The following is a 15,807-nucleotide window of genomic DNA, read 5'->3' as shown; positions in this document are numbered from 1 at the left end:
TACTTGTTAGTAGTGCGAGGAAATTGTTTTTTTTTATAATTTTAAAACAAATAAAATCCATGACAAGTTTGCCCAACAGGAAGAATGGATTATAGAACATGTATAGGCGATGGTAAGCTGATAACACTGCCAACGTAAACCAAAGTATAAAAGAGTGTCCTGATATGTCATATATTTTTCAAATGTAATTTATTAAATATATTTAGTAACAGTCCCTTCGCTTTGTTGCCAGCTGATACAAATAAGTTGTCTATAAATATATCAATTTTTAAGTGTTAGAATATACATTTGTTATTGAAAGTAATGTTTTAACATCAAATACAAATTCGCTTAAGTATTGATCGACTAGCGACTTACAAAGTTAATACAAAAGATGGTGAGCTGTTGTAATTGTTTGTATCCTTGTGTTTTCATTTTGTATATGTTCTTTGTTTATATACATTTTTTTATGACAAATGTGTTTATAGTGATTGAGATTATTACACACGAAAATAACTGATCTACCACTATTTTTGACATTTGTACCAATTATATCGGTTTTCTTAGTGAGAGGTTTGGCTTGCTTTACAACCCGTTTTAATTCCCTATTTTGTTTACCAGAAAATGACAACACCAAGTTTATCCATTCGTTTGACGTAGTAGAGTTTTGAATAATCCTTGGAATTCTTTATTTTTATACTTTATTTTTTATCTATTTTTTTTTAAGATCTCGATTAGCAGATAGCAAATTAAAAACAAAAATAAACGACATTCGATGCTCATAAAAATAAAACAATGAACATAATGAATATATGCAACGCTTCAATCTTAAAATATATCAATATGGTTGAAAATGCATAGTATTGAAAATCCTGCTGTTTGTCTTACTCTACAGACTATGCATATGCATCCGGTTAATAACTGAAATCCATAATAGTACTTTATTTAATCAATATTAGAAAATGAATTCCAGTTTCATGTTTGATTTACACAGCTAACTTCAAAAATTTTTATCGTGTGATGTTGTTATACCTGAAAATTCAAAGTAAATATTTACATAGAACTTTGATAATTTTACTGGAGTCGCGATGAAGATTGTAAACAGGTTCATACTATTCAAGTCTGAATACCTAATGGTTATTCAATCACTGTAGATTAATGTTCTATGACATGTTATGTTACTCACTTTCCAATCAATTGTGAACTTATCAAAACATGCATGTGCATAAAACAAAAGTAGTTCGTTATCACAATATATTATTACTGATAAATATACTTGTAGTACTTTGTTTAGTTTGTTCTTTTGTAGTAAGAAGCATGGAAACACATATTCAGAATCGAAATAACTTATGTTTTTGTATGTTTTTGTCTTTTTAGAATTCACATATGTACGAGATTGTAGTTCCACAGCCATAATCACCCCATTGATAATCATAAACCTTCCATGTACCCATGCATAAACTGGCTGAAGGATTATTTGGCTCTCCTGGATACATGTAATCAAATGGCATAACTTGACCAGGAATACTTATCCATTCCATGTCACTATCTTGGTTTAAATTGTATCCTCCTAGCCAGTAACCAAACACTGAAAAAGAGAAACTGTTTGTACATATGTTGTTACTGCTGATTATTTTTTTTTAATTTAATTAAATATTGGCGTGTTTTGGTATGGCATACTGACATGAAACTTGTATTGCGAATATTTGTTATTATTTTAAACAAACAAGTGAAAATTAAGTCTTAACATACTAATGAAACTTGTGCTCTTATCAATCATTTTATCAAATATATATGTTTTTTCAATTGTATGTTAAATGCCATGTAAATATGTCAAAGGCCAACATCAAAATAAAACTTTAAATTTTTATTTCTTTAGAGATTAACACTGCATTGTATTTATTTATTTTTCAAGACAATCTCTTATAATTTGATAAAAAAAAAAAAAAAAAAAAAAAAAAAAAAAAAAAAAAAAACTCATAAGTACCTCCTGTGTCTCTTGTTCTTACTTCATTCTTGATGAACTCATTCTCTTCGTACGTTTCTATTTCAGCAAGCTTTCCACCAAGACCTTCGCAGTTCTCCTAAAACAAACGAAAAAACTGAATCGGGCTTTTGCATCATTTTTCATTTTTTTTTTCTGTCTCATGTGTTTAAGGATGACACATAGAGGGTTGTGTGCACCAACGTGCACCATATTTGTAACAATTTTCTCGAATGTTTTTTTGTTTAATTTTCTTTCACAATTTCAATATTTAAATTTCGGATAGATGATATATAAATTCAGCAAATGTTTTTTATTCATAATAACTGTAGAAGCAAGCTAGTGAAATTGATACACATGAGGTAATATCATTGTAAGTTGTATCTATGGTATAGTTTTTTTTTTAACTTTTAGATATCACAATTCTGATCTCTTATGTTCCTTGCCAACGCTTTATGATCAACACTTAATTTGGTGTGAAACGTCTATGTTGCCGCTAACATGTTCATGTTAGGCTACAATAAATTCAAATATGAACGTATTTACCTTTGCTGTGGTCCAACTAACATGCTCATCAAAGATCCTATACATTGATGGACCAGCAGTTGCGCATCCGTTGAAGATTATTTGAACTGAAATAGATTTATATGTATTAAGGTAAAAAGCAAAAATTTACAAATAATCAGCTTTATTTTAAAAGATGTAAAAGATGGTACACATTTTGGGTTGGTTTTTTTTTTTTTTGTCTTTTAATGTAAACAAATAAGGATTGACCGTTTGGTGACAATATTGAAAAAACAATTTATGATAAATATAATAAAAAATGCATCACCTAAATTAGATACAGTCAGACATATATGCTTTATGAAAACAAAAGGCAATAGTATTCCCTTTTCACAGATCACATTAGCATGTGAGTTTTACCGACGATACGTGTAGGAAACCACCATCAGAAACAATTATAAAGGGAAAGAAACACATTAGATGTATTCATAAATTACATATATACAATTTTGAAATCAAATTTTAGATTCATTTAAAATATTACTGTTATTTCAGTAAGCCAGGCGGAGGAAGCAGAAAACGAATGAATTGTGTAAACAGTATAAAATCGGAATGAACATGTAACGTACATAAACAACAAGCCAGCACTCGCATTTACAAAGTGAAAACATTAATATAAGTTGCAATTACTTGTTTCCCAATACACTATAAATAAATATGTGTAAACTTGAATAGAACATCCATCGATCATATATCAATTTCCAATAATTAGATAAAAGAATATGTGGTATAAGTTTCAATTAAGCAACTGTCTTTCCGAGATTTACATTTCGGAATGGAAATGCCGACTTTATCTAAGAGATAACAATAGAAACAAAAATTGGAATTCAGACAAAGTCCACCAACGGGTATTCAATACAGCGAGAATAGTTTTGTTTGAATCCAGAATGTATACTTCTGTCTTTGAATGATTTTGAACGTAAATGGGATTCATTTCTGCTTGTTTCATAACTTTATGAAATATTTCTTTATTTATTTATTAAATTGACTATCATATACAAATGACTTGTGGTTGAGATTACAGATGCAAATAAAACAGTGACCAATAAAGGGTCCCGAAATGACTAGTGTTAAACACTTTAAAAATGAACATTAACGATGTACACGAAAAAAAAAAACAAAACCGGGAACCGAGAAACACTTTTTGGACGTACATCACTAAATGACAACCACTGAACAAACAGGCTCCTGATTAGTGTGTATGCTTGTTTTGCTCAAACATTGTGCTTTATATAATGGAATTTAATTCGACTTTCATACAAGTATGAGTTTAAAGAAGCTATAAAAACCAGGTTGCATCCACACATGTTTTAAAAAGGGAAATACCTGCAAAAACTCAAGTATCAAACTGTTGTAATAAACTCGTTTGATGTGTGTGAGTTGTTTTGTTTTGTTATTTGTTCAGAGTTTTCCCGATTTTGAATGTTCATTGTAGTTCTGTATGGTTTGTGATTTTCTATAAGGCCTAAACAAACACTAACTTAAACTTTGTTGATACTTTTTGACCAAATTTATATACCATTCTGTGACAATTGTGATATTTAGCAACCTTGTGGTCACTTATCTTAAAATTTGAAGAAAGAAAAAAAAAAAGGTAATGTTTGCATTCACGTCATTATCACATGTGAACTTCTAAAGTGAAGGCCTAGGTATTGCTTTAGGTAAATATTTATACATCGATATCACAATTAAGATTGTCATAAGGTCTTCTGTTTTTGCCGGGCACTCAGGTTTCTTCCGTGAAATAAGTCACCCAAGTTATTTTCGAGGATTCTAAATTTCGTATTTTATCCTTTCTAATCCACTCCATGGCTATTAACTATCGACATTTTCTAATTTACTTGATATAATATAATAAGAAAACATCCTAGCTTTTTGCATTCGCGACGATTTATATTTGCATTATTTTTCTACTCGCAATAATCTCGAAAATAAGTTGGTTTTTAGTAGATTATGATCGCCTCGGATTAGAAAATAGTGCAGAAAGAGGATGAATCAACTTACACAATAGAAAAAGTGTATGCATAATGGTATAGCAAGTGCAAACTATCTCTATTAACAGGATACTAATGTGTTCGTTTCTTTAATACAAGACCCTGCAAGAATACGATTGTTTATTATACGGTAGAAAATGAGTCCAATGTACATGTATACTCACGTGGTCCTTTTCGTTTTACAACCGCCCATTCATTTACAGGTTCAATCAGGAAGAAACATTTCCCGGAATGGTCTATCCGACATGTACGTGCTACCTCAGAGTAACTTGAAATTGCACATTGTTCGTTTAAGACACAAAATAAAGCACATAGTTTGGCTGATTTGGAATACAAATCAGTTGTAAATGAATTTTGTGGAATCCAATGAAGTGATTTTATTTCGAATTGAGCTAATGTTGTTTCTAGATTGTCAGCAACTGGAAAGCTAACTAGTATCAACACGATACAGTAGAAATTGCTCTGCATGGTCAGTATAATAGAAAATGTCGGAGCTTGGGAGGAATTTAATTTAATTATATTTCAACACTTAAATTTGTATATAAATTGATTTATCTCCAGCCAATACAACAATATGGTTTTAAACTGTTTTTAAAAGCATTCACCTTGAACATAAGTAGAATTGTTTTATGGAACACTAAGGGTCATACTTTGGATTTCTAAATTTATTTCGTAATATAAGTGATATAATTGTATTATTGATTTAAAGAATAGTGATGAATGTTTTGTAAAATTGCAATACAAATAGTAATACTTTAGAAAATGGACTTGTATTATGATAGTTTACGTTCCTTTCTTTCGGTAATATAATCAAAGCTGGTGGTTAATTAATAGATAATATGACATTTTCAATAAATAATAGCCATAAATAGAACTCTTTGTTCATATGACAATGTAATGGGTATATAATATACATTTTAATTGGGATCGAAACAATTTAAATGCAATATCCTGAGTTAGGCCAAACAAGTGTCTGTCAAAGTACGGCATTATCCTGAAGCATAGGCTCACAACTTACACATCTGATTATGTAATATTTAAATTTGTTTGTAGGTTCTTACAGTGTATTGTTACATCATTGTTTCAGGTTAGGGGAAGGATTTGAGCATTCAAAAATATGTTTAACACCGCCACTTTCTTTTAGTGCACGTCCGAAGTCAGAAGCCGTTAGTTCAGTAGTTTTTATATTTGTTTTTGGTTATAGAATAGGGCATAAGCCATTTCAATTCAGTTGTCTCATATTCTTAATTTCTGGGCCTATTATACGGTATGTTTTTTTTTTTATTGTTATAGGATTTACGTCTGCCTGTCATTCTGTAGATCCACTTTATTTGAAAGTATCTGGGTAGTTGTCTGATTAGCTATATCATACCACATCTCCTTTTTTATGAAGTTAAAACAAATAATGACTAGACTAACGAAAAACTCATCATAGCTACCATGTTTGAAATTGTGTATGTGTACAAGACTCGCATTTGTTTACACAAATTTCATCAGTGACACTTAAACCAAAAATAGCTAAAAAGGCCGAATAAATTACGAAGCTGAAGAGCATCGATAATAGTCATCAAAGGTACCAGGATTGTAATTTAGTACGCCAGACGAGCGTTTCGTCTACGTAATACTCATCAGTGACGCTCAGATCAAAAAAGTTATAACACCAAACAAGTACAAAGTTGAAGAGCATTGAGGACCCAAAATTCCAAAAAGTTGTGCCCCATACGGCTAAGATAACATGGATAAGAAACCGATATAAAACGATACTCTTTCTTTTGATGTTGAGAAGAAACTATTATATGATTGTTAATGTTATTACCCTGGTGGACTATTTTGACTCAATTTAAAAATTACAAACCTGAATGAAGAAGGATTACAGCCGTGTATCATGGTGGTCAAATCACAACGGCATTAACAGCTACTTTGTTGTTTTATGTACGTAGGTTTCAAATTTTCAATTTATCAAAAGAACATACTACACACGTAAAGGAAACCTGTGTGTGGGTACATGGATTTTTTAGGGACATAAACAATAGATAAGTATCAATGAACAATGAAACAGTCTTTTACTATTTTTATTTTCATATTCTTAAGGCATCATAAATAAGGTACTATTAATGTGTTGTTCCTGCTTTAAAAAAATCAAGAAACAATCAAGTTTATGCGTATGACTCATCGTTTAGCCATTTATTTCTTAGGTGTATATGTAAGCCAAAAAAGTGTCCCATGAAATTGTGTTTTCTTGAACTATATATCACAGTTGATCTGTGAAATTTAGTTTACGGGACATAATATCAACAATACAATAGTGTTTCCCATAGTACTTGGACATTATTTCATTGATATTTTATAAAAATATGTCACAAAGCACAATTGTTCATAGTGAAGCTATTTTTTTCTGTCCATAAAGGAGGGAAATAATTTAGAAATCATTAAAATGGTTTAATCAATTAGTTAAATCATAATTAAAATCTAAATCAAGACAACACAGATGTAAACAACAATGGAAAGTGGTGAATATACACAGCTAAACAACTTTTTGTGTGATGGTCAATACCCTCCAGAGTTTAATAATAATAAAAGACGATCATTTAGAAGGTAGGCCATGCAATTTTAATATGACAATCCAAAGATGTTATAACAATTTATAGATTCCTGCTGTAAATTTAAAAACAAATGTCGATTGAGTCTTATTATTTTTTGTAATTTAAATGATTTTGTATTAAACAAGACTTCTATGCAATTTGGACATGATTTCACTATGAAAAAATATCCAACAAAGGTCAAAATTGATTATCTTTTCAAGGGACACTCTTACACAGAAATGGACAATATTTTATAATAAATATTCTATTACGGACAAAATTTCACAGGTCATATCCATGAAATTATGTCCATGGGACATCACTTCATGGGGGACATTATTTAAACCTACATATATATGTATTCACAAAATATTGAACTCATTAAACGTTGCCATTTTGTAAATATAGGCATACAATTTCCCTCAGGACATTCTTTTAACAGCTAAAATTGTACCACTTTAACTATTCATCTTCGTAACAACTATATCCCAGAGAGGAGAGCTTACAAAAGAGGGGCGACAGATACCAGAGGATCATTCAAACTCGTAGATCGAACACAAAGTGATAACGCCATGCCAAAAAAGAAAAAAAAAACAGACAATAATAGTAGACAAACCACAACGTAGACAACTAAAGACCAAGCAACACGAACCCAACCAAAAACAGAGTGGATGGCAGGTGCTCCTAATGAGTAAACAGATCACGTATCCGATGTGTTGCTCATGTTATTACAACCCTTATAATTGGCTCTATAATTTGAATGAATTCATAAATCAAACAGGTTAATTCATACATTAACTTTTTGCAAACATGTCTTTCTTTAAACATTATAATCATATATTGGCTAATATATGTTAAGTGTATAGTAAGAGATAATATTATGGATTGTATCAATATTTTAAAATGACTATTTGAGGCACACATGGTGCACTTTTATAGAAAAATAGACATACAGTAAGAAAGAGACAGAGGCAGAATTAAATTCTTTATATTATTTTGAATTTTTGTAATGATCAACTACTAAACTTTACCTTCATAGTATTCGTTCATGTTTTAACTTGTTTTCAGAATAGTGTCATACAGGTTAAAGACATTTCATGTCAGAAACGTGCACATAAGGTAAGCTTACATTTATTAAACGGATTCTTTGACAATTTAAACAGTGGTTAGGGTATAACAATATACAGCCGAAAATTAAATGAACATATATATAGTGATTTTTAAATCTCTGATTCCGGTGAACAACTTTTTTTGTGAGAAAAATCGTTTTTAAAGATTTTTTTCCTGAAATAATTGTTAGAAATTGTTGCATTTTGTAAACTGGGCTGTTTCAGAGCGAATGACTCTTTTTGAATAGATATATAATATTCACTTCAGATATAATCTCAATGTTTCATCTCATAAAGAGATATCTTGGGAATGTTACCAGTATCAACATTCATGAACTGCAGCCAAATTAGAATAAAGGGAAGGGAGGTGCAGTACATAGTTTTTAGTTTAAGTTTAAACTCTGAAAAATCCGGGACATATCTAAGTTGAAAATATTCCGAATAGCCATATAATTTGACCTTTAACAAAACAATGTACCATAACGTTTGGAATAAGAGGAAAACATCTAGTTGTCTTTCAAAAAAGTAAAATCACAAAAATACTGAACTAAATTGGATTAAACCCGGTTTTATATCTCTAATACTCCGTTTGTTAAGTTGGGGTTCGGCATCTTCTTAGTGTTTTCCTATTATAAGTTTGTAGGGAAGTATAAATATGTCGTTTTATAAAACGAATATACAGTCCGTTTGTTTTTTTTTATTCTAGGAATTTAATTGCCATGTTTTTCCAATAGGTTCAATTAATTCATCTACAATCACAATTACGTCACTGTACAGACAGTTGTATTTTGTTCAATTGAAGCTTCTGGTCAAAACAATTTATTAATTTTGCTTAAGAAAAACGTAGCAACGGTTTATTGGTAACAGAAGACGACGAGTTTTGGCAAGTATGCATAATGTTTGTGAATAAAGGTTATCAACCAATATATATTGATCTTGAAAGTTTAATGAATTTAACAATATAAGTAAAGTGCGTCATAATTGTTTTAGCTAGCCAAATTATATACGATCAATTACCTATAGCCAGAGATGCGTAAATATGCTGCAACTTAACAAGCTATGCGAATCACGCAAACATAAAATAATGGCAAAATGTTTTAAAATATAAGAAGATGTGGTATGAGTGCCAATGCGACAACTCTTAAACCAACTCACAGTCTGTAAAAGATAACAATTTTAGGTTAACACGTCTTCCTCACGGATCATTGGCTCACACCAAATCTCAAACCATAAAAGTCTGCAACATGACTAATATTAACCATTTCGATAGGAACACTAACGGTTAAATCTTTATGAAAAAGAGAACTTATCGTGAAAGTGTTGAAACATTGATAATTTCTTCATTCATGCACCAAGTATTTAATATATAAGTAACTGTTGTTAACTATTTCAATACTGAAGCACTGACTAGTGTACTAATTATAAACTTATGAACTAAAGTGAACCTAAATTGTTCCTATGTTAAAAGTTCCAGTTGAATAAATAGCACAGCAAAGATGTTCCAGATAACTGTTTTTACAGATGAATTATATGTTATGTGTTCCATTTCTTTAACAAACAAGTTCAACACTTAACCAGGTGAAGTAGGTTCCGGGTTTGTGAAATGTGTTCCCTACTTGGTGAAATAAGGTCCTTGTCAATGCAATATATTCCACTGGTTATACAACATGTACAACATGTACAAGTTATTTGTATTTCTGTATGCTTTATGTGGTTTTCCTCATCGTTCCCTGTTTACTTTAACGGGTGTTCCCGACATAAAAAAGTTATGGCACATTTTCAATATACTTTTTTGAAATCATTTTTCTGTTGATGTTACTTGTTTTTGTTATGTAATTGATCAGTCATGTTGTCCTATTCAACTAAGTACACATGTTAATCTTCAATTATATTATTTTCTGATTTATTTTTCTAAATTTTAGCATCTTTTTACAGCGAAACATTTATTGTAAAACTTAAATTATAATGCAAGCTAGATGCTGTATCATGCCTTCGAGGAGTAAGTTTGCAATTAAATGCATGACTGTAACACTAGGAACAAATGACCTGAACAATTTTCTGTTAAACTAACAGGCCATCAGTGTAATATCGAGTAATTGTTAGTTAATGACATACGCATTGTTAACAAACAAATGTAAGTTTAGTGTGTTCGATATGCCTTTCATGGTTTGCTTTCGTTATGAAGGAGAAACAAGTACTTCATAAAACAAATGAATCAAATAAAGCAAGAATATTGTTATAATGTTCTTCCACATATACAAACATATCAAATTATTTCTGTTATTTCCGACTTCAGTTTAAAGCCAACGCTAAAAAAAATGTTTTCCTCCTCTGATGTGCTTATGATTTGTTTTTTCGCGACTGTCTTATTTAGTTTTTTTTGTTACATGTGTTTATCGACTGCTGTTTAATAAAGGTTTGGCGGCAAATAGTTCAGGACAAACACAAATGAACACTACATTACATAGATTAAGTCTGTAAAGGTCAGTTAGGAATTCCAATTATTACTAAATAATTATAAGTTCTGATTGGATGTTGTACTTGTATAAGGTGGATTACATTCAAATGACTAGAATTGAACATATAATTTGGAATATCATGAATATGTGGTAAGAACATGAACCGGTCATAGTTGCACCGCATAACATGCACATTTTTGTCATTGCGCAAAGCTATGTGTTTCCTTGATATTAGTGCCATCTTGAAAATACGCCTAAACATATTGGTTCTGATTGGTTTCCTTATGATCTTTGTGATGATATTAACATATATTTGGAATATGTCATGGAAGGAGAATATTAAAATACAGATCCAAATCTACAATTAGTGCCTGATGTTGAAATAATTATTGATACCGTAAGCACTCAGTACCATTTTTGATTTATGTTTCGTAAAAGTCATAAAAAACGTCCAAGGCTGCAATGACCGCTAAGGCTAAAACAGTGCTAATAAATCCGAACAAAGAGTCACAGTTGTAACTGACTTAAATTTAAAAAAGAAATAGTATTATAGAAAATACCGGTAAAACAATATCCGTATGGCAATGACATTTAGGAGAATTCAGCTACTAAGCTGGCAACACCCTATTAAATAATGCAGAAAGTATTGACTCAGTGGTTGTTATAACACTAACGGTACAGCTTTTAATGTAAAAAATGCCCAAATAATGTCTCTTCGGTGATGTTCGAGGCAAATATTTTGATCAATCAAATCAAAATATAAACTATAAGGTTTTTTTTCACTTTCAGTGCGCTTTTTTTTTCGGGGGGGAGGGGTTTGTGTTAACGTTGAATGCTTCACTATACAGTGTTACTTTCTTTTTATGATGCATTTTGATATTAACTATGTAAAAACAGTGGTATTTTGTACAGTAATCAAATAGACACTGTCCTTAGTTATATTCATTTATAAACAAGTTTTTTAGATGAATTTTTCTTTAAAGCCAACTAAAATAATCATTTTTTATAAGTTGTATTGTGGGAAAATATTATTTATTTGATATTTGTATATAACATTCTAATGACGATCACAAAAAGGCTTCATAATTGCCAATACGATGTTTCCGCTTATCAGATTTAATATTCAAGATTCGTTCAATCCTGAACTAATGGACGAGAGTGAATGTAAACAAAAATTTTACAATAAAATCAAATTAAATGTTTTTAATTTTGTAAGCATACATTTGAACGCATTATTACTTTATTTTTCAAAAAGCGCTTACTTAATAGAACAAAGTTTTTATGATCGATGCTCAATTTAAATAACTAAAAGCAACTAAAGTGTATTTGTTTTTGCAATCTAGATTTTTAAACTTTGTCTTTTATATATGATATTGTTCGCGATCAAATAACCATGAAAAAATAACGACTTTGATAAATTTTAGTAGTCATACTGTCCACTCTAATTGTCATCATTTTAACACGTTATCAAGGACTTATCGTCTACATCACTCCTCAATTTGCATTTTCTGTGTATCGCATGTACTTACTGAACCTGTTTGCGATTTATAAAAACCCACTAGAATGAAATAAAACACCTTGCTTGTTTTCGAGAAAATTGAAACTGAAAGTCGGAGTGTTGCATTTGTAAACAAGATTGTGTATATATAGATATGAGTAATAAATCAGGTGTACCACCTTTAGACACCACAACTTTACGACGTTGAGGTCTTTAAAAATGATAATAACTTGGAATTTAAATATTGTTTTCGAATACAAAAACATGGTTATCAGACATACATCTCTCATTTTTATTGTTCAAACTCCAAGTAAAAAAAAAGACATTTAATTTTTGTCCGGCTTAAATGGAAAGCTCTCGGCAATTTAAAACTAAACGTGCATGTGATGTGTAAACACACGTGTATTGTTTAAGACCATGTTTTAATTTTTGGATGCTGTTTCATTGATATAACCAAAAAAAAACAGTATGTTGTTTTTATTTTTCATGTATATGCATAAAATCAAACTATTTTATGGTTAGTGATAACAGTTCAATATAATTTCATTAAGTTTGAAACTTTTCAAAATTGTCGATCTACTAAAAGTTATGATCAGTTATGATATGTTTATCTGAAATTATTATTACCTCTACTACACTTATAACTTTCTTATCGGTTTTAGTTTCTTTTTTAATGACAACTCAAATTCTAAAAATATAGAAAAGAAAAAAACAATTGTAAAGCAAGTCAAATACACATGATGTAGCGTTTATAATTTAGTAAGTAGATGATAACACATTATTTTTTAAAGGAGTAAACCTGTTATATGTCTACATATTTGTGCGCCATATATTTATGAAGAACATGGCCAATATACTGATGTTTGGGGCATACATGAAGATCGCTGATGCTTTCATCATTTGTTTATGAAACAAAATGTTTTCAGCTTTCATCTTTTCAATAAATCTGATAAAAAATATTAATTAGAATGAGAATTCATAAAATTATCGTAAATTCCACGTTATAAAATTGAACAGAAGAATGGAACCTGTTTATTGTATACATGTCTACAGCCTTCAACACCCCAAAAAAAAATAAAAAAAATAAAAATAAAAGTATCTTATTAATGTTAGTCATGTGGATTTTAATTTGTAATTGAACGTGCTCGAAGCTATAGACGTATGATTTGAGTTTTATAATTTTCCACCCAATAACTCTCATCACAATCCCGATGTCAGAGCTTTAATGTTGAACTATTTTTTTTTTGAAATATAAACATTTTTTAATTGCAGAAAAACTTAGTAATAAGGTGCGGTTAACACACTAGATGAATGTTGTTTGTAATAACAAGTATTTAGCCTATTTAAATCTAATCATTAACTGTCAATAACTGAATATGTAAATACTTATTATAACACATGGAGTTGATATTTTTTAACTATCAATTGAAGTTGTATGACTGTCAAACAAATGAGAGATTAACGTAGCTATAACACAAGGTTTAATTCGCCCCTTTTTTCATAAGCAAATGTCTGTACCAAGTCAGAATATAAGAGTTGATATTAGTTCAATCAGAAATTTGAAATACAACAGAAAATGAATAAAATTCTTTGATTTGGAAATAAAAGTAATTTGATGAAAATATCCTTTTAAATGTTATTCTACAAAACAATAATTTACATCAAACCGACAAATACCTAATCGAATTATAGATATGTGTGCATTGTGTACAGTACTTCACGACACTAATATTACACTACCGGATATTGCAATGGCATACAAAATGTGTGGTATAATAAATGAGTATATCAATTATATGCACATGTCATAACTGATTTCTGCTATTATATGTTTGCGTCATTTTTTAAACAGAATTCTCTTTAATTGATTGACAATTAGCTTTATTTTATTGAGGGATTCTATTCATTTCTTTTATATGATTTTGATAATGAGACAAAACATGGTCGCTTCGAAATAATGTTAACATGTGTTTTACTTATTCACAAGCCTGCAAAATATTCCTTGCGGTTTGTTATTGTCTGTCGACTTTGTTCTGACAGATTGTTTATTCAACTAACCAACTAATTCACAATATGAAAATGTTTAATAATTAATACATAAAGCATTAAAATTTTCGAAATCGAAAACTCCAAAAGGAATTGAATTATTACTTATTATTGTGCTCGTTTTCTATAGCCTCTACACGTAAGTTTGATGTAAGATTAAAAGTCAGGTTGTACATGTTGACATTATGTAAAAATGAAGTTCTAATTCTTAAACGCAAAATTTCTTTCAACATTTATTTTTTTTCTTTATTTTTCTCCATATTACCTCTTGGTCATACACCCTGTAAATACCTTATACATCCTTGATTTTCTTGTTATTAGTTGTTTAGCATTCTTCATGAAAATAGATACAGAATAGTGCGAATACATATTTAGAAAAGTAAAACGTGAAATGGCACAATGTTCTAGGCGCTACAATAGGTTCTTTTCTTTACCAATGGTTCCATGATTTTTATTACTAAGAATCAGAAATATGACGACAATCTATTTAAAAAAAAAATAAAAAAACCTCCTTAGTACAGAATAAATGTTCGCATTGGATTTTTCTTCGTAATCGCTGTATCACATTTTTCGCACTCTTTATTAGTGGGAAAGTACATATACAATGCTCAAATAGCTGACATAAGTTTTTCTGTTGATTTGTTTTTATTTTAATAAAGAAATTCGCATATATATGGATTCAACCAGTCACATGGCAAATCTACCCATTGAAAATTATAATGATTCATGTTTCCAATACACAGTTCGCTCGTAGGATTATTTGGTTCCCCAATTCCAAAATCCATGAATGTCATGTCTTGACTTGGGGTACTGATCCATCTGATAGTTTCATTAGCATTGAACTTGTAACCTCCAAGAAAATATATTTTGCCTGTAAATAGTTTGAAAACATACATTTATCATGTTTATAACTTTCTAACAGTCAAGTAAAAACAACAAGGCTACATTGCACGAGTAAGACATGTCAGTTAAGCCTGTTTTTTTACTGTAGTGTTTTCATTTTTCATGACAATTGCAAGTACATCAGCATCCAACATGGCTTTAACATTTTGTAAAATAAAATCATAATTTCAAAATATACTAACGTATTTGAATTTAAACTTAAAACAAGACCTTTTTTGTAATTAATGTTATCGTTTAAATAATACATGTCAATAGTAACTTATTATTACTAATCACTGCAAAACTTTGTTGCTACTGATTTTATCTGATTTCTTTTATTGTATTTTGATTACATCAGAACGAAGCTGGTGGAAACGGAGAATTAGAACACATGAGACAGAAAGTACATCATTATGTTAAAATGCAATCTTAATATACAGATAAGTGCATGTATCATACATAAGATCAATAATTATCCGTCTCAATCTTTTAAAAGGTTTACCTGTGTCACGGTACTTTTCTATCCCAAATTCATGTATTTAGTTTTGATGTTATATTTGTGATTCGCATCGGATTTTGTCTAATGCTTAGTTCATTTCTGTGTGTGTTACATATTATTGGTGTGTCGTCATTTTCTTGTATTTAATGCGTTTCTCTCGGTTTTGGTTTATGACTACGTACTCGAATTTGTTTTTGTCGATCGATTTATG

At 30.0% G+C, this 15,807-nt stretch overlaps 1 protein-coding gene across 1 annotated transcript; it reads right to left on the bottom strand.

The window, feature by feature from the left end:
• Positions 1-906: 906 nt before the first annotated feature.
• On the bottom strand, positions 907-4,977 carry LOC143081860 (perlucin-like protein). Its single transcript, XM_076257529.1, has 4 exons — positions 4,686-4,977; positions 2,510-2,595; positions 1,967-2,063; positions 907-1,567 (listed from the first exon to the last, which is right to left on the bottom strand). The coding sequence occupies exons 2-4, from the start codon at positions 2,552-2,554 to the stop codon at positions 1,353-1,355; spliced, it is 357 nt and encodes a 118-aa protein (XP_076113644.1). The 5' UTR covers positions 2,555-2,595; positions 4,686-4,977; the 3' UTR covers positions 907-1,352.
• Between the last annotated feature and the right edge of the window lie 10,830 nt (positions 4,978-15,807).

This window comes from Mytilus galloprovincialis, chromosome 7 (assembly GCF_965363235.1).
Source record: "Mytilus galloprovincialis chromosome 7, xbMytGall1.hap1.1, whole genome shotgun sequence".
In the NCBI taxonomy this organism is placed as follows: domain Eukaryota; kingdom Metazoa; phylum Mollusca; class Bivalvia; order Mytilida; family Mytilidae; genus Mytilus; species Mytilus galloprovincialis.
This window is presented reverse-complemented; position numbering and strand designations above follow the sequence as displayed.